Source organism: Spea bombifrons, chromosome 4, assembly GCF_027358695.1.
Source record: "Spea bombifrons isolate aSpeBom1 chromosome 4, aSpeBom1.2.pri, whole genome shotgun sequence".
Lineage (NCBI taxonomy): Eukaryota > Metazoa > Chordata > Amphibia > Anura > Pelobatidae > Spea > Spea bombifrons.
The window spans coordinates 112141531-112162499 of NC_071090.1; the positions used below are offsets into that span (position 1 = coordinate 112141531).

The following is a 20969-nucleotide window of genomic DNA, read 5'->3' on the forward strand; positions in this document are numbered from 1 at the left end:
GTTACATAAAAAATGCATTAGTTCTCTAAACGCGCGGCAGACAATCCTAAGGCAAAGATCCACATAAAAAAAGGCACTAAATCATCCGTGAATCCCGCTTGGACCCGAAAATGTTTAAAAGCACAGCCCTTCCCCCGACCGTAGCTAAATGTAGACACTTAAAGGTTATTGGAGAGAGCATTCGAGGTTTTGGTGGAAGTCGCACGTGGCCCCCTCCAGTTCCGGACTGAAATCTACACGCTGCGCCGAGTTTAACGGGACGTCAACAGGAAATTCTCTTTGTTCTCCATAAAACCGGGTTTTATTATGTTTGATAAAATGAACGCTGCGGGGGGGGGGAGGCTGGTCTTTTAAACACAGAAACGAAACGTATAAAAATGTTAGACCGCAACTCTACATTTAAAGGGACATCACCTGCGTCGGAGAGCGGCCTCTCCCGGCCAACTCAGGAGAACACCCGGTCGGTCTTCTCCTAAAGGCCTTTGAGGGTCGGTCACAAGCATCTAGGTCTGGCCTGGGAGAAGCTCCTCAAACGCTCACGAGGACCAATAGAATCTCTGGGATTTCCCAAGAGACCGGGAACCTGACCGCCACGATACGCCGCCCGGCCTCCGCCAACCGAACTGCGTGCCACGGGAAGACGGCGTCCAATGGACAGCCGCCGTTATGGGTAACTAAGGGTGCGCCCCTTTTAACAGCAGGGGTTTAAAATCTGGAGATAAAGGCATTGTGAGCGATTATGAAGCTTTGCACCTCTATAAACATAAATACATGAGATATTAACAAATCTATTAACATGTTGCAAGCAGAGGTAATAACGTCGTTTAATACGTTAGAACATTACGTGTCTAGTCGACTTCCGACTATTTTTATAAGTCGAGTTGGTTATACATTAGTGAATATTACGCGGGAGGAGGTAAAGGCGTCTGCGTTCATATATCCGCGAGATACCAGAAAGAACAAACAATCCAACAAACGAAGGGAGTGATGGCGAAGACGCGCCGGAGCTTGGCGGCAGAATGTAAGCTGCCGGAGGATTTGGCGATGTGTACGGCTGCGCATGGATGAGCTGAGATGTTTCCCGGCTGTCCTCATTAATGGTTTGCAGCTAAAACCCTCTGTATGCTTCCAGTATCGGGAAAGTCTGGAGGTCTCGCTTCCGCCGCGACAGAACGTCGGCATCGTGAACGTCGGCGACGCATCTCGGACCTCCAGCCCCCTGCGGAAGTAGAAGCCCAGAAAAGGTTTTTATCTGCCGCGCTAGAGCAGCAAGGACAGCCAGGAAGGGCGAGCGCACATGGAATACCGCGGTAAGAACAGGCTAATAAACAACTTCCTCCTTTACCACCCTCACCGGGCGCAGATACCACCCCACAATCACAAAACAACCCCTGGAAGAACACGATGAGGAGCGGCTTCCGCTGTAGCTGCCGCTGGAGGAACGCGATGCACGGCGCAGGGAATGTAATAAAAGTCAGCGTTTGTACCGGCGGGGTAACAGTGTGCAATAATAAAATAACGGGGGTATGGAAGCACAGAGGGGCACAAAGTGCAGGGGGGGGCGGTGATCGGTGCAAAACCAGGGAAGGTGGGAAGGCGTTCCTCAGGATTTAAAGGGTCGTGGAGTGAAATTCATTAGAGCGCTGTGAGGAGGCGCTACCCCTGGGAGAGACAGTGACGGCAGCGTCCATGGAGTGGATGAGACCCGCAAACACACACCCAACACCTCAACGAGTCCAAGCAAACTGGTGGAGCTGGGAAGCAAACTGGTGGAGCTGGGAAGCAAACTGGTGGAGCTGGGAAGCAAACTGGTGGAGCTGAATCACGTAATCATAACGTTAACCGCCGCAATCCCAGTGCAAATAAATAAACAAGGCATTCCGCGTTAAAGTGCAAAAAGGCATGAACGTAAAGACGTAAACGGATGTGTTACCATCGTGGAGGAGTGGCGGGGCAACGTAATGATTGAGGAGTGATTGAGAAGGATTCTAGGAATCCAATGGCAGTACAGCAGACGTAAACCAATCCTTCCGATATACAGCAGAAAAGGGGCAAATAGCGGTATTAAAAAAAAAAAAAAAGAGGAAAATCCACGACATAACAGGAAGCTGCCAAGCAAAGCGCGAGACGAAGCAGGCGCCCCCTGCGGAGCCGCAAAACTGAACCACAAATCCCACGTGGGAAAAGAAGAGCTAGAAAAATGCCAAAAAAAATCCAGGAATTCTGAACTAAAAATTGTGCCGTCCTTTGGCGAGAGTTGGCAGGGCGAGTCCGGAGTCAGAGCTCAGTGCAGGTGACGGGCGACAGGCCGTGGATGAGAAGCGTGGGCCCAAGGCCTCGCGTCAGCACCTCCAACTCCTCCAGATAACGTTCGTGCAGCGAGGCGTCGGCCGGCGGACGGGGCAGGTAGAGGAACCGGACAGCAGCCTCTGAGCCGCCCTCATCCGCTACGACGCGGTTGGCGGCCGTCAGATATTCTAAGGAAATGGGTTCGCGCGCCAGCCCCTGCTTGGTGCCATCTTGGCCACGCAGAGCCGCCACGCTGTTCCAGGACACTATGCGGATGGCGGCAGAAATCCGCAGCTTGCATAAGAGCTCCCGGAATTTGGCTTCTGCGGCTACCCAGCTGCTTCCGCCGTTGTTCCCGCTTGCCCCTCTGGATTCAACGCAAAGGAAGACACGGAGCTGATAGCGGCGCCACGAGGCCGCCATGTTCAGGATGCAAGCCATTTGTAGCAGGAACAGGCTGCAAACGTCTACGTATGCAGAAGCCTGGGGCCGCAGAAGGTCCAGGGGCCAAACATCAATGTAGAGACCGGAAGACGCAGCGGCATCGGGCCTGACCAGAGAAGGAAACCCACGGGCCAGGACGACATTCTTGTGCATTTTAAGGGCATCACAGATTATTGCAACATACTCCTGTGGTGAGAGAAGATGAGGGGTCTCGGGGCCACGGACAGGTGGAAAATGGGCCTGTAAAGAGGTGGCGTCCACGCCAAAGGGGTCATCTTGAGGAGACAGGCCAGGGTTAAAAGCCGGATCTTGTAGAAAGTAGTCATCCGGGACAGCATCATCATAGAAACCAAGGACCAGAGTATTGGGCTTCATACCCCCTGTGCATTAACAAAGGATAGGGAAAGGTTAATAAGTGTGTGCGGGGTTAGCATAGAAATAGCAGAGAGGGCTGCGGGGCAGGATGGAGGGGCAGTGACAGAGCTGTGTGTGTGTGGGGTTAGTATAGGAATAGCAGAGAGGGCTGCGGGGCAGGATGGAGGGGCAGTGACAGAGCTGTGTGTGTGCGGGGTTAGTATAGGAATAGCAGAGAGGGCTGCGGGGCAGGATGGAGGGGCAGTGACAGAGCTGTGTGTGTGTGGGGGGTTAGTATAGGAATAGCAGAGAGGGCTGCGGGGCAGGATGGAGGGGCAGTGACAGAGCTGTGTGTGTGCGGGGTTAGTATAGGAATAGCAGAGAGGGCTGCGGGGCAGGATGGAGGGGCAGTGACAGAGCTGTGTGTGGGGGGGTTAGTATAGGAATAGCAGAGAGGGCTGCGGGGCAGGATGGAGGGGCAGTGACAGAGCTGTGTGTGGGGGGGTTAGTATAGGAATAGCAGAGAGGGCTGCGGGGCAGGATGGAGGGGCAGTGACAGAGCTGTGTGTGTGCGGGGTTAGCATAGGAATAGCAGAGAGGGCTGCGGGGCAGGATGGAGGGGCAGTGACAGAGCTGTGTGTTGGGGGTTAGTATAGGAATAGCAGAGAGGGCTGCGGGGCAGGATGGAGGGGCAGTGACAGAGCTGTGTGTTGGGGGTTAGTATAGGAATAGCAGAGAGGGCTGCGGGGCAGGATGGAGGGGCAGTGACAGAGCTGTGTGTGTGCGGGGGGTTAGTAAAGGAATAGCAGAGAGGGCTGCGGGGCAGGATGGAGGGGCAGTGACAGAGCTGTGTGTGCGGGGTTAGTATAGGAATAGCAGAGAGGGCTGCGGGGCAGGATGGAGGGGCAGTGACAGAGCTGTGTGTGTGTGTGGGGTTAGTATAGGAATAGCAGAGAGGGCTGCGGGGCAGGATGGAGGGGCAGTGACAGAGCTGTGTGTGTGTGGGGTTAGTATAGGAATAGCAGAGAGGGCTGCGGGGCAGGATGGAGGGGCAGTGACAGAGCTGTGTGTGTGCGGGGTTAGTATAGGAATAGCAGAGAGGGCTGCGGGGCAGGATGGAGGGGCAGTGACAGAGCTGTGTGTGTGTGGGGGGTTAGTATAGGAATAGCAGAGAGGGCTGCGGGGCAGGATGGAGGGGCAGTGACAGAGCTGTGTGTGTGCGGGGTTAGTATAGGAATAGCAGAGAGGGCTGCGGGGCAGGATGGAGGGGCAGTGACAGAGCTGTGTGTGGGGGGGTTAGTATAGGAATAGCAGAGAGGGCTGCGGGGCAGGATGGAGGGGCAGTGACAGAGCTGTGTGTGGGGGGGTTAGTATAGGAATAGCAGAGAGGGCTGCGGGGCAGGATGGAGGGGCAGTGACAGAGCTGTGTGTGTGCGGGGTTAGCATAGGAATAGCAGAGAGGGCTGCGGGGCAGGATGGAGGGGCAGTGACAGAGCTGTGTGTTGGGGGTTAGTATAGGAATAGCAGAGAGGGCTGCGGGGCAGGATGGAGGGGCAGTGACAGAGCTGTGTGTTGGGGGTTAGTATAGGAATAGCAGAGAGGGCTGCGGGGCAGGATGGAGGGGCAGTGACAGAGCTGTGTGTGTGCGGGGGGTTAGTAAAGGAATAGCAGAGAGGGCTGCGGGGCAGGATGGAGGGGCAGTGACAGAGCTGTGTGTGCGGGGTTAGTATAGGAATAGCAGAGAGGGCTGCGGGGCAGGATGGAGGGGCAGTGACAGAGCTGTGTGTGTGCGGGGGGTTAGTATAGGAATAGCAGAGAGGGCTGCGGGGCAGGATGGAGGGGCAGTGACAGAGCTGTGTGTGGGGGGGGTTAGTATAGGAATAGCAGAGAGGGCTGCGGGGCAGGATGGAGGGGCAGTGACAGAGCTGTGTGTGTGCGGGGTTAGTATAGGAATAGCAGAGAGGGCTGCGGGGCAGGATGGAGGGGCAGTGACAGAGCTGTGTGTGCGCGGGGTTAGTATAGGAATAGCAGAGAGGGCTGCGGGGCAGGATGGAGGGGCAGTGACAGAGCTGTGTGTGTGGGGGGGGTTAGTATAGGAATAGCAGAGAGGGCTGCGGGGCAGGATGGAGGGGCAGTGACAGAGCTGTGTGTGGGGGGGGTTAGTATAGGAATAGCAGAGAGGGCTGCGGGGCAGGATGGAGGGGCAGTGACAGAGCTGTGTGTGGGGGGTTAGTATAGGAATAGCAGAGAGGGCTGCGGGGCAGGATGGAGGGGCAGTTACAGAGCTGTGTGTGTGCGGGGTTAGTATAGGAATAGCAGAGAGGGCTGCGGGGCAGGATGGAGGGGCAGTGACAGAGCTGTGTGTGTGTGCGGGGTTAGTATAGGAATAGCAGAGAGGGCTGCGGGGCAGGATGGAGGGGCAGTGACAGAGCTGTGTGGGGGGGGTTAGTATAGGAATAGCAGAGAGGGCTGCGGGGCAGGATGGAGGGGCAGTGACAGAGCTGTGTGTGGGGGGTTAGTATAGGAATAGCAGAGAGGGCTGCGGGGCAGGATGGAGGGGCAGTGACAGAGCTGTGTGGGGGGGGTTAGTATAGGAATAGCAGAGAGGGCTGCGGGGCAGGATGGAGGGGCAGTGACAGAGCTGTGTGTGTGCGGGGTTAGTATAGGAATAGCAGAGAGGGCTGCGGGGCAGGATGGAGGGGCAGTGACAGAGCTGTGTGTGGGGGGTTAGTATAGGAATAGCAGAGAGGACTGCGGGGCAGGATGGAGGGGCAGTGACAGAGCTGTGTGTGAGGGGTTAGTATAGGAATAGCAGAGAGGGCTGCGGGGCAGGATGGAGGGGCAGTGACAGAGCTGTGTGGGGGGTTAGTATAGGAATAGCAGAGAGGGCTGCGGGGCAGGATGGAGGGGCAGTGACAGAGCTGTGTGGGGGGTTAGTATAGGAATAGCAGAGAGGGCTGCGGGGCAGGATGGAGGGGCAGTGACAGAGCTGTGTGTGCGGGGTTAGTATAGGAATAGCAGAGAGGGCTGCGGGGCAGGATGGAGGGGCAGTGACAGAGCTGTGTGTGTGTGTGGGGGGTTAGTTCAGGAACAGCAGAGAGGGCTGCGGGGCAGGATGGAGGGGCAGTGACAGAGCTGTGTGTGTGCGGGGGGGTTAGCATAGGAATAGCAGAGAGGGCTGCGGGGCAGGACGGAGGGGCAGTGACAGAGCTGTGTGTGTGGGGGGGTTAGTATAGGAATAGCAGAGAGGGCTGCGGGGCAGGATGGAGGGGCAGTGACAGAGCTGTGTGTGGGGGGTTAGTATAGGAATAGCAGAGAGGGTTGCGGGGCAGGATGGAGGGGCAGTGACAGAGCTGTGTGTGTGCGGGGTTAGTATAGGAATAGCAGAGAGGGCTGCGGGGCAGGATGGAGGGGCAGTGACAGAGCCGTGTGTGTGTGGGGTTAGTATAGGAATAGCAGAGAGGGCTGCGGGGCAGGATGGAGGGGCAGTGACAGAGCTGTGTGTGGGGGGTTAGTATAGGAATAGCAGAGAGGGCTGCGGGGCAGGATGGAGGGGCAGTGACAGAGCTGTGTGTGTGCGGGGTTAGTATAGGAACAGCAGAGAGGGCTGCGGGGCAGGATGGAGGGGCAGTGACAGAGCTGTGTGTGTGGGGGGGGTTAGCATAGGAATAGCAGAGAGGGCTGCGGGGCAGGATGGAGGGGCAGTGACAGAGCTGTGTGTGGGGGGGGTTAGTATAGGAATAGCAGAGAGGGCTGCGGGGCAGGATGGAGGGGCAGTGACAGAGCTGTGTGTGGGGGGTTAGTATAGGAATAGCAGAGAGGGCTGCGGGGCAGGATGGAGGGGCAGTGACAGAGCTGTGTGTGTGCGGGGTTAGTATAGGAATAGCAGAGAGGGCTGCGGGGCAGGATGGAGGGGCAGTGACAGAGCTGTGTGTGTGTGCGGGGTTAGTATAGGAATAGCAGAGAGGGCTGCGGGGCAGGATGGAGGGGCAGTGACAGAGCTGTGTGGGGGGGGTTAGTATAGGAATAGCAGAGAGGGCTGCGGGGCAGGATGGAGGGGCAGTGACAGAGCTGTGTGTGGGGGGTTAGTATAGGAATAGCAGAGAGGGCTGCGGGGCAGGATGGAGGGGCAGTGACAGAGCTGTGTGGGGGGGGTTAGTATAGGAATAGCAGAGAGGGCTGCGGGGCAGGATGGAGGGGCAGTGACAGAGCTGTGTGTGTGCGGGGTTAGTATAGGAATAGCAGAGAGGGCTGCGGGGCAGGATGGAGGGGCAGTGATGGAGCTGTGTGTGGGGGGTTAGTATAGGAATAGCAGAGAGGACTGCGGGGCAGGATGGAGGGGCAGTGACAGAGCTGTGTGTGTGCGGGGTTAGTATAGGAATAGCAGAGAGGGCTGCGGGGCAGGATGGAGGGGCAGTGACAGAGCTGTGTGTGAGGGGTTAGTATAGGAATAGCAGAGAGGGCTGCGGGGCAGGATGGAGGGGCAGTGACAGAGCTGTGTGGGGGGTTAGTATAGGAATAGCAGAGAGGGCTGCGGGGCAGGATGGAGGGGCAGTGACAGAGCTGTGTGGGGGGTTAGTATAGGAATAGCAGAGAGGGCTGCGGGGCAGGATGGAGGGGCAGTGACAGAGCTGTGTGTGTGGGGTTAGTATAGGAATAGCAGAGAGGGCTGCGGGGCAGGATGGAGGGGCAGTGACAGAGCTGTGTGTGTGTGTGGGGGGTTAGTTCAGGAACAGCAGAGAGGGCTGCGGGGCAGGATGGAGGGGCAGTGACAGAGCTGTGTGTGTGCGGGGGGGTTAGCATAGGAATAGCAGAGAGGGCTGCGGGGCAGGATGGAGGGGCAGTGACAGAGCTGTGTGTGTGGGGGGGTTAGTATAGGAATAGCAGAGAGGGCTGCGGGGCAGGATGGAGGGGCAGTGACAGAGCTGTGTGTGGGGGGTTAGTATAGGAATAGCAGAGAGGGTTGCGGGGCAGGATGGAGGGGCAGTGACAGAGCTGTGTGTGTGCGGGGTTAGTATAGGAATAGCAGAGAGGGCTGCGGGGCAGGATGGAGGGGCAGTGACAGAGCCGTGTGTGTGTGGGGTTAGTATAGGAATAGCAGAGAGGGCTGTGGGGCAGGATGGAGGGGCAGTGACAGAGCTGTGTGTGGGGGGTTAGTATAGGAATAGCAGAGAGGGCTGCGGGGCAGGATGGAGGGGCAGTGACAGAGCTGTGTGTGGGGGGGTTAGTATAGGAATAGCAGAGAGGGCTGCGGGGCAGGATGGAGGGGCAGTGACAGAGCTGTGTGTGGGGGGGTTAGTATAGGAATAGCAGAGAGGGCTGCGGGGCAGGATGGAGGGGCAGTGACAGAGCTGTGTGTGTGTGTGGGGGGTTAGTATAGGAATAGCAGAGAGGGCTGCGGGGCAGGATGGAGGGGCAGTGACAGAGCTGTGTGTGGGGGGGTTAGTATAGGAATAGCAGAGAGGGCTGCGGGGCAGGATGGAGGGGCAGTGACAGAGCTGTGTGTGTGGGGTTAGTATAGGAATAGCAGAGAGGGCTGCGGGGCAGGATGGAGGGGCAGTGACAGAGCTGTGTGTGTGCGGGGTTAGTATAGGAATAGCAGAGAGGGCTGCGGGGCAGGATGGAGGGGCAGTGACAGAGCTGTGTGTGCGCGGGGTTAGTATAGGAATAGCAGAGAGGGCTGCGGGGCAGGATGGAGGGGCAGTGACAGAGCTGTGTGTGTGTGGGGGGGTTAGTATAGGAATAGCAGAGAGGGCTGCGGGGCAGGATGGAGGGGCAGTGACAGAGCTGTGTGTGGGGGGGGTTAGTATAGGAATAGCAGAGAGGGCTGCGGGGCAGGATGGAGGGGCAGTGACAGAGCTGTGTGTGGGGGGTTAGTATAGGAATAGCAGAGAGGGCTGCGGGGCAGGATGGAGGGGCAGTGACAGAGCTGTGTGTGTGCGGGGTTAGTATAGGAATAGCAGAGAGGGCTGCGGGGCAGGATGGAGGGGCAGTGACAGAGCTGTGTGTGTGTGCGGGGTTAGTATAGGAATAGCAGAGAGGGCTGCGGGGCAGGATGGAGGGGCAGTGACAGAGCTGTGTGGGGGGGGTTAGTATAGGAATAGCAGAGAGGGCTGCGGGGCAGGATGGAGGGGCAGTGACAGAGCTGTGTGTGGGGGGTTAGTATAGGAATAGCAGAGAGGGCTGCGGGGCAGGATGGAGGGGCAGTGACAGAGCTGTGTGGGGGGGGTTAGTATAGGAATAGCAGAGAGGGCTGCGGGGCAGGATGGAGGGGCAGTGACAGAGCTGTGTGTGTGCGGGGTTAGTATAGGAATAGCAGAGAGGGCTGCGGGGCAGGATGGAGGGGCAGTGACGGAGCTGTGTGTGGGGGGTTAGTATAGGAATAGCAGAGAGGACTGCGGGGCAGGATGGAGGGGCAGTGACAGAGCTGTGTGTGTGCGGGGTTAGTATAGGAATAGCAGAGAGGGCTGCGGGGCAGGATGGAGGGGCAGTGACAGAGCTGTGTGTGGGGGGTTAGTATAGGAATAGCAGAGAGGACTGCGGGGCAGGATGGAGGGGCAGTGACAGAGCTGTGTGTGAGGGGTTAGTATAGGAATAGCAGAGAGGGCTGCGGGGCAGGATGGAGGGGCAGTGACAGAGCTGTGTGGGGGGTTAGTATAGGAATAGCAGAGAGGGCTGCGGGGCAGGATGGAGGGGCAGTGACAGAGCTGTGTGGGGGGTTAGTATAGGAATAGCAGAGAGGGCTGCGGGGCAGGATGGAGGGGCAGTGACAGAGCTGTGTGTGTGGGGTTAGTATAGGAATAGCAGAGAGGGCTGCGGGGCAGGATGGAGGGGCAGTGACAGAGCTGTGTGTGTGTGTGGGGGGTTAGTTCAGGAACAGCAGAGAGGGCTGCGGGGCAGGATGGAGGGGCAGTGACAGAGCTGTGTGTGTGCGGGGGGGTTAGCATAGGAATAGCAGAGAGGGCTGCGGGGCAGGATGGAGGGGCAGTGACAGAGCTGTGTGTGGGGGGGGGTTAGTATAGGAATAGCAGAGAGGGCTGCGGGGCAGGATGGAGGGGCAGTGACAGAGCTGTGTGTGGGGGGTTAGTATAGGAATAGCAGAGAGGGTTGCGGGGCAGGATGGAGGGGCAGCGACAGAGCTGTGTGTGTGCGGGGTTAGTATAGGAATAGCAGAGAGGGCTGCGGGGCAGGATGGAGGGGCAGTGACAGAGCTGTGTGTGTGTGCGGGGTTAGTATAGGAATAGCAGAGAGGGCTGCGGGGCAGGATGGAGGGGCAGTGACAGAGCTGTGTGGGGGGGGTTAGTATAGGAATAGCAGAGAGGGCTGCGGGGCAGGATGGAGGGGCAGTGACAGAGCTGTGTGTGGGGGGTTAGTATAGGAATAGCAGAGAGGGCTGCGGGGCAGGATGGAGGGGCAGTGACAGAGCTGTGTGGGGGGGGTTAGTATAGGAATAGCAGAGAGGGCTGCGGGGCAGGATGGAGGGGCAGTGACAGAGCTGTGTGTGGGGGGTTAGTATAGGAATAGCAGAGAGGGCTGCGGGGCAGGATGGAGGGGCAGTGACAGAGCTGTGTGGGGGGGGTTAGTATAGGAATAGCAGAGAGGGCTGCGGGGCAGGATGGAGGGGCAGTGACAGAGCTGTGTGTGTGCGGGGTTAGTATAGGAATAGCAGAGAGGGCTGCGGGGCAGGATGGAGGGGCAGTGACGGAGCTGTGTGTGGGGGGTTAGTATAGGAATAGCAGAGAGGACTGCGGGGCAGGATGGAGGGGCAGTGACAGAGCTGTGTGTGTGCGGGGTTAGTATAGGAATAGCAGAGAGGGCTGCGGGGCAGGATGGAGGGGCAGTGACAGAGCTGTGTGTGGGGGGTTAATATAGGAATAGCAGAGAGGACTGCGGGGCAGGATGGAGGGGCAGTGACAGAGCTGTGTGTGAGGGGTTAGTATAGGAATAGCAGAGAGGGCTGCGGGGCAGGATGGAGGGGCAGTGACAGAGCTGTGTGGGGGGTTAGTATAGGAATAGCAGAGAGGGCTGCGGGGCAGGATGGAGGGGCAGTGACAGAGCTGTGTGGGGGGTTAGTATAGGAATAGCAGAGAGGGCTGCGGGGCAGGATGGAGGGGCAGTGACAGAGCTGTGTGTGTGGGGTTAGTATAGGAATAGCAGAGAGGGCTGCGGGGCAGGATGGAGGGGCAGTGACAGAGCTGTGTGTGTGTGTGGGGGGTTAGTTTAGGAACAGCAGAGAGGGCTGCGGGGCAGGATGGAGGGGCAGTGACGGAGCTGTGTGTGGGGGGTTAGTATAGGAATAGCAGAGAGGACTGCGGGGCAGGATGGAGGGGCAGTGACAGAGCTGTGTGTGTGCGGGGTTAGTATAGGAATAGCAGAGAGGGCTGCGGGGCAGGATGGAGGGGCAGTGACAGAGCTGTGTGTGGGGGGTTAGTATAGGAATAGCAGAGAGGACTGCGGGGCAGGATGGAGGGGCAGTGACAGAGCTGTGTGTGAGGGGTTAGTATAGGAATAGCAGAGAGGGCTGCGGGGCAGGATGGAGGGGCAGTGACAGAGCTGTGTGTGGGGGGGGGTTAGTATAGGAATAGCAGAGAGGGCTGCGGGGCAGGATGGAGGGACAGTGACAGAGCTGTGTGTGGGGGGTTAGTATAGGAATAGCAGAGAGGGTTGCGGGGCAGGATGGAGGGGCAGTGACAGAGCTGTGTGTGTGTGCGGGGTTAGTATAGGAATAGCAGAGAGGGCTGCGGGGCAGGATGGAGGGGCAGTGACAGAGCCGTGTGTGTGTGGGGTTAGTATAGGAATAGCAGAGAGGGCTGCGGGGCAGGATGGAGGGGCAGTGACAGAGCTGTGTGTGGGGGGTTAGTATAGGAATAGCAGAGAGGGCTGCGGGGCAGGATGGAGGGGCAGTGACAGAGCTGTGTGTGGGGGGGTTAGTATAGGAATAGCAGAGAGGGCTGCGGGGCAGGATGGAGGGGCAGTGACAGAGCTGTGTGTGTGTGTGGGGGGTTAGTATAGGAATAGCAGAGAGGGCTGCGGGGCAGGATGGAGGGGCAGTGACAGAGCTGTGTGTGGGGGGGTTAGTATAGGAATAGCAGAGAGGGCTGCGGGGCAGGATGGAGGGGCAGTGACAGAGCTGTGTGTGTGGGGTTAGTATAGGAATAGCAGAGAGGGCTGCGGGGCAGGATGGAGGGGCAGTGACAGAGCTGTGTGTGGGGGGTTAGTATAGGAATAGCAGAGAGGGCTGCGGGGCAGGATGGAGGGGCAGTGACAGATCTGTGTGTGCGGGGTTAGTATAGGAATAGCAGAGAGGGCTGCGGGGCAGGATGGAGGGGCAGTGACAGAGCTGTGTGTGCGGGGGGTTAGTATAGGAATAGCAGAGAGGGCTGCGGGGCAGGACGGAGGGGCAGTGACAGAGCTGTGTGTGCGGGGTTAGTATAGGAATAGCAGAGAGGGCTGCGGGGCAGGATGGAGGGGCAGTGACAGAGCTGTGTGTGGGGGGTTAGTATAGGAATAGCAGAGAGGGCTGCGGGGCAGGATGGAGGGGCAGTGGCAGAGCTGTGTGGGGGGGGTTAGTATAGGAATAGCAGAGAGGGCTGCGGGGCAGGATGGAGGGGCAGTGACAGAGCTGTGTGTGAGGGGGTTAGTATAGGAATAGCAGAGAGGGCTGTGGGGCAGGATGGAGGGGCAGTGACAGAGCTGTGTGGGGGGGGTTAGTATAGGAATAGCAGAGAGGGCTGTGGGGCAGGATGGAGGGGCAGTGACAGAGCTGTGTGTGTGTGGGGGGTTAGTATAGGAATAGCAGAGAGGGCTGCGGGGCAGGATGGAGGGGCAGTGACAGAGCTGTGTGTGTGTGGGGGGTTAGTATAGGAATAGCAGAGAGGGCTGCGGGGCAGGATGGAGGGGCAGTGACAGAGCTGTGTGTGCGGGGTTAGTATAGGAATTGCAGAGAGGGCTGCGGGGCAGGATGGAGGGGCAGTGACAGAGCTGTGTGTGTGTGGGGTTAGTATAGGAATAGCAGAGAGGGCTGCGGGGCAGGATGGAGGGGCAGTGACAGAGCTGTGTGTGCGGGGTTAGTATAGGAATTGCAGAGAGGGCTGCGGGGCAGGATGGAGGGGCAGTGACAGAGCTGTGTGTGTGTTGGGGGTTAGTATAGGAATAGCAGAGAGGGCTGCGGGGCAGGATGGAGGGGCAGTGACAGAGCTGTGTGTGGGGGGTTAGTATAGGAATAGCAGAGAGGGCTGCGGGGCAGGATGGAGGGGCAGTGACAGAGCTGTGTGTTTGGGGTTAGTATAGGAATAGCAGAGAGGGCTGCGGGGCAGGATGGAGGGGCAGTGACAGAGCTGTGTGTGGGGGGTTAGTATAGGAATAGCAGAGAGGGCTGCGGGGCAGGATGGAGGGGCAGTGACAGAGCTGTGTGTTTGGGGTTAGTATAGGAATAGCAGAGAGGGCTGCGGGGCAGGATGGAGGGGCAGTGACAGAGCTGTGTGTGTGCGGGGTTAGTATAGGAATAGCAGAGAGGGCTGCGGGGCAGGATGGAGGGGCAGTGACAGAGCTGTGTGTTTGGGGTTAGTATAGGAATAGCAGAGAGGGCTGCGGGGCAGGATGGAGGGGCAGTGACAGAGCTGTGTGTGGGGGGTTAGTATAGGAATAGCAGAGAGGGCTGCGGGGCAGGATGGAGGGGCAGTGACAGAGCTGTGTGTTTGGGGTTAGTATAGGAATAGCAGAGAGGGCTGCGGGGCAGGATGGAGGGGCAGTGACAGAGCTGTGTGTGTGCGGGGTTAGTATAGGAATAGCAGAGAGGGCTGCGGGGCAGGATGGAGGGGCAGGAATAGTAGAGGTAACATACCCAGCCCGGTTATGCGCAGCAGTTGCTGGGTCCCATGCCGCACCGATGGGCAGAGCGTTAGGTCCACGAAAGCTTTCACGCTGAGCTTGTCCACCAGGCTGAGCCAGAAGCTGTAATGCGTCTGCACTGGGTCGGACGGCAGGGCGTCTGCGGGAACGAGGCAGGAGACGGGCAAGAAAGAGAAGAAAACATTATTACTGCCGACCGCGTGCCCAGGGAGGCCAAAAACAAACTACGGCCCCTTCAATTACACATCAAAGCACTCTGGGAACATGCGCGCATGTAATGCGTTCTCACATGCAGTTTTATGACGGACCAAATAAACGCCACATCCCGCGCATGTCCCGTGAAGCCGCTGCGTTTCACACGGCCCCTTGTATGGGGCGATGTTTAGCTGGCTGTACTGGAGCCCCCCAGGAAGGGTATGGAGGGGCTTAGCGTATAATAGAGGGAGAGGCGCTCGTGCCGGGGGTCTCACCCAGTTCCCCCGTCTCCACGTGGCCCATGATGTACAGGCCGCCTTTCTTTAAGTCGTTGATGAATTTGATGAGCTGGCAGGAGGAGCGAGGGTTGGACACCATGAGCAGCATCTGGGGGCGCCAAAACTTGACGTGTTCCTTCCGGACGTCCAGGAGCAGCAGATACTTCCTCACCTGGGAGAGAGAGGAAGATGCGGGGGGAGAATAACATAATGCCCTCCATAATGCCCCTCCCTTCCCCCAGGATTTTACCCCACCCCTGCCTCGCATTCACCCCTCACCTGGTGGAAGATGAGAGCCTGGCTTATATACCCCCAGCCGCTGCTGCTGCTCCTGAAATGGACCGAACCGAGCAGCAGGAGGAGGAGGACGATGCTACCCGAGGCATACGCAGGGTTAATGAGGAACATCATCACCAAGCAGCTTATGATCCCCAGCAAACAGGAATGCCAGGAGAAGAGACGGAACGTCGGTCTAGAACAACAAAACAGTCTTTGTGAGAGGAGGCTGCAGCTGTCTGCGTGGTGTATATGTGTTTGGAGTAGTAGTGTGTGACGGGAGGCTGGTGCCGCCGCTGTCTACGCGGTGTATACGTGTTTGGAGTAGTAGTGTGACACGGGAGGCTGGTGCCGCCGCTGTCTACGCTGTGTATATGTGTTGTGGAGTAGTAGTGTGATAGTGTGCACAGCTGGCTCTGCCACTCACCGGAAGTTCGGAGCGGACGCCCATTCCAGTGCCAGACACGCCAGGTCTATCGCTGCGTACGCCATGAGGTAGAACACGGTGACGATGCCCGCGATTGTGTTCAGTTTCCCTGCTAACAGAACGAGCTGAGCGAGAAGAAAGGAGGAAAGAGCGAGAAGAAAAGAGAAAAGGGCGAGAAGAAAAAAAGAAAAGGGCGAGAAGAAAAAAGAAAAGGGCGATAGATACGAGGATTTAGAGATGCATTAGAAGTTTACCGACAGACAGGCTGCAGCCCCCCCCTCCCCGTGCTCAGGGGCAGCGGCTGATATTCGGGGACACAGTCACCTATATGATTATGTTATAGGGGGGTGGCCTCCTATCCCTCAGGGTTACCCGCTGTGTCGCGTCACTGAATGCGGATAAAACACAAAGACCCCCAAACCCCCCGGACAGCCCCCAAACCCCCCGGACAGCCCCCAAACTACTACCTGGTAGGGATTCCCATTGAAAGCCAGAAGATTCATGACTGACCTGCACCAGGAACCAGGTATACAGCACGGCCCCCCACGGATTCCCCCCCTTGGACACAAGTTTGGCCGGGGACAGCAATATTCCTGGGGAGGAAAAAGATGGTGATCGGAAGGATATACAGCATGTGATAACAACGGGAGTGGGTGGAATTATCGATGGGTCGGCTCGGAATGATGAGCCTTTCACAGGAGCGCAAGCAGAATGCTGTCACCGCGTCGCGATCCCTGCCCAGGGGCCGCGTGTTAGTGGGGAGGGAGTCAAGGGGGGGGCGTTTGCTCCTCACCAAACAGGTCATCCTTAGCGAGCGCGTGCAGGATCCGGGACGCTCCAATGAGGGTGCTCATAGAAGCCGACAGCGACGTGGCATAAACCCCAATGAGGACAAACGGAGGCCAGATGTTAATGGGGCGGAAAAACCCGTAATCTTCCTTCAGCAGAGTCCTGAAAACGGCACATTGTCACAGCTTCCTTAATCGCCTCAAAAAACAGCCCAAACCAAGCTAAAACGAGACATTTTCAGAAGCGAGGCCGGCCTCACCTGTCACAGGTCAGCGAGGTCATGATGAAGAGAATTAGATAGACAAAGAACGTGATGATCACGGCGATTATGGTGCCGATGGGAATCGAGCGGCTCGGCTGCTTCAGTTCCCCTGAGGGGGGCGGGGAAAAAAATAATTAAAAAACCCTTTCATTTCTGACATGTAAAAATGCACACGTTTAACCCTTTCAGGGACAGGGCTTTTTCATACTTTGATTTTTTTCTTTGCTTAAAGTTTAGGGAAAGTGATTTTTTTGTAACCCCCCCTCCCCTTTTTGTGCTGTTCCCAGCGTCGTAGGGCATGAGATCACTCTGGGGACCTCTCATACATTTTTAATGCCAGTGATGTCATGGTGACATCACTGGGCTCCTCTTCATTCTTTTTGGGTCGGTGCTGATCACACTGTGACCAGCAGGGCGGGGCGACCAGCCAGCAGGGACAGAACTTTGTAAACCGAACATGCGAAGTCCCTTCTAACACGGGGAACTCCCGCTTCTACCGCCACCTCTGTGCGTCCGCCGGCCGTGGCCCCGGCGGAGCTTCTTACCAGACATGTTACACCCGGCCATGATCCCGGTGCAGCCGTTAAACATAACGGCGAAGACGGTGGCGAAGTTCATGAGGTTCCCGGTGGTGTAGTCCGTCGAGTAATCCGCTAACGGAACGAAAAGATAACGTTATCGCGCAGTCAGGAGACGGCGAGAGCGCGGTCGGCGCGGGGACCTACCGTGCAGATTGTCGTGCAGGGTGCTGCCGTTGATGCCGGTATACGTCCCCGTCAGCGTGATGTTCCCCCCGTGCCGAATGGTCACGTGGAGAGGTCCGACGGCCACAAAGCTCAGCAGTATGGAGAACAGGACCAGCATAACCAGAATGAAAATGAAGAACGAGGCCTGGGAGTAGATGGAGGCCCCGACCATGCACACCGACAGGCAGAGGAGAAGGACCAGGCTGGCGTAGAGGAAGTTATAGCCGTATCCCTGGGGAAGGGCCCGCAGGGAGTTCGTGGGGTCCGACGAGTCTGAGGGGAGAGGCATAGAGGTCACAAGGAGGGCCGGGGGGAAGAGAGGAGCCAGAGAAGCGATAAGAGGAGCGCCTGACCTCTTCCGAAGATGTCCAGCACGGCCTCCACCAGGCCCAGGACGTACACCCCGCAGGCACACACGTTGGCCAGGTAGAACATCAGACCGATGCTGCCGCCAAACTCAGGGCCCAGAGTCCGCGAGATCATAACTACGATGCCGTCAAGGAGAAACGGACGGGGCGGACGAGAAAATGGCCTGCCGGCCCCCTACCCCCCAAAATGCTCCAAATAACCCCCCCACCACCACCGATAGCTTCCGAGAGCTTGGTTCAGATACCCAAGGATACAGTATGCCCCCCCGCCGTGCACGGCCCCGTTGGTGGAGATGGCGCAGACGCTGAGCACGGTCAGGCAGATGATGGCGTAGGCCACAAACAGCATGAGAAGAGACTGCAGGAAGCCGGCGTGTCCCACAACAAAACCTGGGGGGGAAAAAGAGAGTGCAGGAATCACCGAGACATCCCGAGGAGAGAAACATCACACCAAAGGCGGCCAAGACCAAGTTGTCCTTGGGGCTGATAACAAGAGCACTAAAAGACGGGGATCTGCGTGAGGAGTGAGCGACACCTCACTATATGGCCTCGGCGACCGGCAAGGACCCCGGCAGGCGGCAAGGACCCCGGCAGGCGGTAAGGCCCCCGGCGTAAACGGTACCGCGTATCGTAACTCACCGATCCTCATGAATAACACGATGCTGAACATGGACAGGACGGTCGGCACCACAACACCAAAAAAGGTGGAGAGCTTGCGCGGCGCAGGGCCCGCCGTGACGGTGTCCGTGCCGCAGACGGCGGGATCCGCCTCCCCCAGGGCGCCATCTGATACGCTGAACAGCCGGTAATGGAGGAGGGGGGAGCTTTCCGAGGTCATCACTGAGGAGAGAAAGCATGCCATGTAGACACAAGTACCGGTCACGCGAACAACACGTAACAGTGCTTCTCAAAACATAAACAATCAGCAACTTAACAACAGGGGAAACACAACGTAACGGGGAGGAATAATCCGGCAGACTGGGGAAACAGGAAGTTCAGATGGCTGCCCCCATGGTAAATACACTTTGATTGGCTGCTGGGAGTTTATAACAGAACTGATGAGATGAGGCAGGCTTTGCCACAGACTGCCACCGACCCCGGATCCTACCGGGTGACTGTTAACCCTTTGCGGACAGATTTTTACACCAGCCATTTTTTTATTTTTTACAACCATATAAGCAGCGCGCGGGTTTCTCCGTAGACAGTATATTTATTGTCAGGCATGTTCACCCCCCCCCCCCATAGAGCGAGTTCTCTTCCTCCATCTCCTGGGTCGCTGCAGTAGTAGTTGAGGTGATGGCGCCACCTACGGGTGGAGGGATTCTCATTCAGCGCAGCAAAAAAAAAAAATGATTATAAAAGCAGAGCCGGCAACTCAGATCCAACCGGCCAGCGTTCATCCAAAGGACCAAAAACACCCCGCCCGTCACAAAGCAGACAACACCGCGCACACACGTCACCCGGCCACAGACCGCACACACAACACACCGTCACCACACACACACGTCACCCGACCAGAGACCGCACACACAACACACCGTCACCACACACACACACACACACACACACACACGTCACCCGGCCAGAGACCGCACACACAACACACCGTCACCCCCGCCACCACACACACACAACACACCGTCACCACACACACGTCACCCGGCCAGAGACCGCACACACAACACACCGTCACCACACACACACACACGTCACCCGACCAGAGACCGCACACACAACACACCGTCACCACACACACAACGTCACCCGGCCAGAGACCGCACACACAACACACCGTCACCACACACACACACGTCACCCGGCCAGAGACCGCACACACAACACACAATCACCACACACACGTCACCCGGCCAGAGACCGCACACACAACACACCGTCACCCCCGCCGCACACACACAACGTCACCCGGCCACAGACCGCACACACAACACACCGTCACCACACACACACAACGTCACCCCGTCAAAGCCGCCACCACAACACGTTACGTCACCCGGCCAGAGACCGCACACACAACACACCGGAACCCCCGCTACCACACACACACACGGCGGCTCTGGTGGGTGACGTGACGTGTGTGTGCAGTAGTGGCTCTGGCAGGGTCACACACGCAACACGTCACCCTGGAAGAGTCGCCATTGCATGCACACGCACGCATCATGTCACCCCGCCAGAGCCTCCATCACACACACACACACACCACCCCGCACGCAAGTCACACCGGAAGAGACGACACCGCACAAAACACAATGACACACCATGTAAACAAATACAATACACAACACAATAACACACCACGTCCGGGACACACTGCCGGAGCCAGTACTGTACACAACACACCGTGTGCACAAACACAATATACACCACAACGTCACACCGTGTACATGCACTTAACACACATCACACACCTGGAAAAACATACAAATGTACAAATCACTGAGTCGCACTCTGATATAACATCTCATATAACATAATATAAGATAACATCTCATATAATATAATCTCTGATATAACATCTCATCTGATATAACATCTCATATAATATAACATCTCATATAACATAACCTCTGATATAACATCTCATCTCATATAATATAACATCTCATATAATATAACCTCTGATATAACATCTCATCTGATATAACATCTCATATAATATAACATCTCATATAATATAATCTCTGATATAAAGCGCGATTATTGTGTATCTTTGTGTTAATCTTCACTCACCCTGCAGCGTCTGGATCAGCAGCCTCTTCCTGGTCAGCTGACAAATCACATGATCCTCAACAGCAGCCCCACCTTTAACCAACACATAGTGATACAGAGTACCCAGCCAGAGAGAGCTCCTCCCCGGCACAGAGCCGGTAACCCCCGGAGCACAGCGACCCCGCGCCGTATAATAATACCGAGTATCTATACCCCCCGCGCTGTATAATAATACCGAGTATCTATACCCCCCGCGCTGTATAATAATACCGAGTATCTATACCCCCCGCGCTGTATAATAATACCGAGTATCTATACCCCCCGCGCTGTATAATAATACCGAGTATCTATACCCCCCGCGCTGTATAATAATACCGAGTATCTATACCCCCCCGCGCTGTATAATAATACCGAGTATCTATACCCCCCGCGCTGTATAATAATACCGAGTATCTATACCCCCCGCACTGTATAATAATACCGAGTATCTATACCCCCCGCGCTGTATAATAATACCGAGTATCTATACCCCCCGCGCTGTATAATAATACCGAGTAACTATACCCCCCGCGCTGTATAATAATACCGAGTATCTATACCCCCCGCGCTATATAATAATACCGAGTATCTATACCCCCCCGCGCTGTATAATAATACAGAGTATCTATACCCCCCGCGCTGTATAATAATACAGAGTATCTATACCCCCGCGCTGTATAATAATACCGAGTATCTATACCCCCCGCGCTGTATAATAATACCGAGTATCTATACCCCCCCGCGCTGTATAATAATACCGAGTATCTATACCCCCGCGCTGTATAATAATACCGAGTATCTATACCCCCCGCGCTGTATAATAAAACCGAGTATCTATACCCCCCGCGCTGTATAATAATACCGAGTATCTATACCCCCCGCGCTGTATAATAATACCGAGTATCTATACCCCCCGCGCTGTAT

The 20969-nt window shown here is 56.7% G+C and overlaps 1 protein-coding gene across 1 annotated transcript; it reads right to left on the reverse strand.

Moving 5' to 3' along the window:
- Nucleotides 1-2099: 2099 nt before the first annotated feature.
- SLC12A9 (solute carrier family 12 member 9) lies at nucleotides 2100-20053 on the reverse strand. Its single transcript, XM_053465060.1, has 14 exons — nucleotides 20028-20053; nucleotides 17919-18119; nucleotides 17535-17669; nucleotides 17265-17396; nucleotides 16891-17184; nucleotides 16711-16818; nucleotides 16163-16274; nucleotides 15908-16065; nucleotides 15625-15707; nucleotides 15115-15239; nucleotides 14691-14883; nucleotides 14409-14583; nucleotides 13931-14077; nucleotides 2100-3113 (listed from the first exon to the last, which is right to left on the reverse strand). Exons 2-14 carry the CDS (start codon nucleotides 18115-18117, stop codon nucleotides 2278-2280), a joined length of 2697 nt encoding a protein of 898 aa, XP_053321035.1. The 5' UTR covers nucleotides 18118-18119; nucleotides 20028-20053; the 3' UTR covers nucleotides 2100-2277.
- Between the last annotated feature and the right edge of the window lie 916 nt (nucleotides 20054-20969).

Excerpts from the sequence above, each read along its gene's own strand:
- SLC12A9 (XM_053465060.1), bottom strand. The coding sequence starts at position 18,117 with ATGACCTCGGAAAGCTCCCCCCTCCTCCATTACCGGCTGTTCAGCGTA. Across the intron at positions 17,185-17,264 it reads GCTGGACATCTTCGGAAGAG|ACTCGTCGGACCCCACGAAC; the intron begins GTCAGGCGCTCC and ends CTCTCCCCTCAG. Across the intron at positions 16,275-16,710 it reads GGCCGGGTGTAACATGTCTG|GGGAACTGAAGCAGCCGAGC; the intron begins GTAAGAAGCTCC and ends CGCCCCCCTCAG.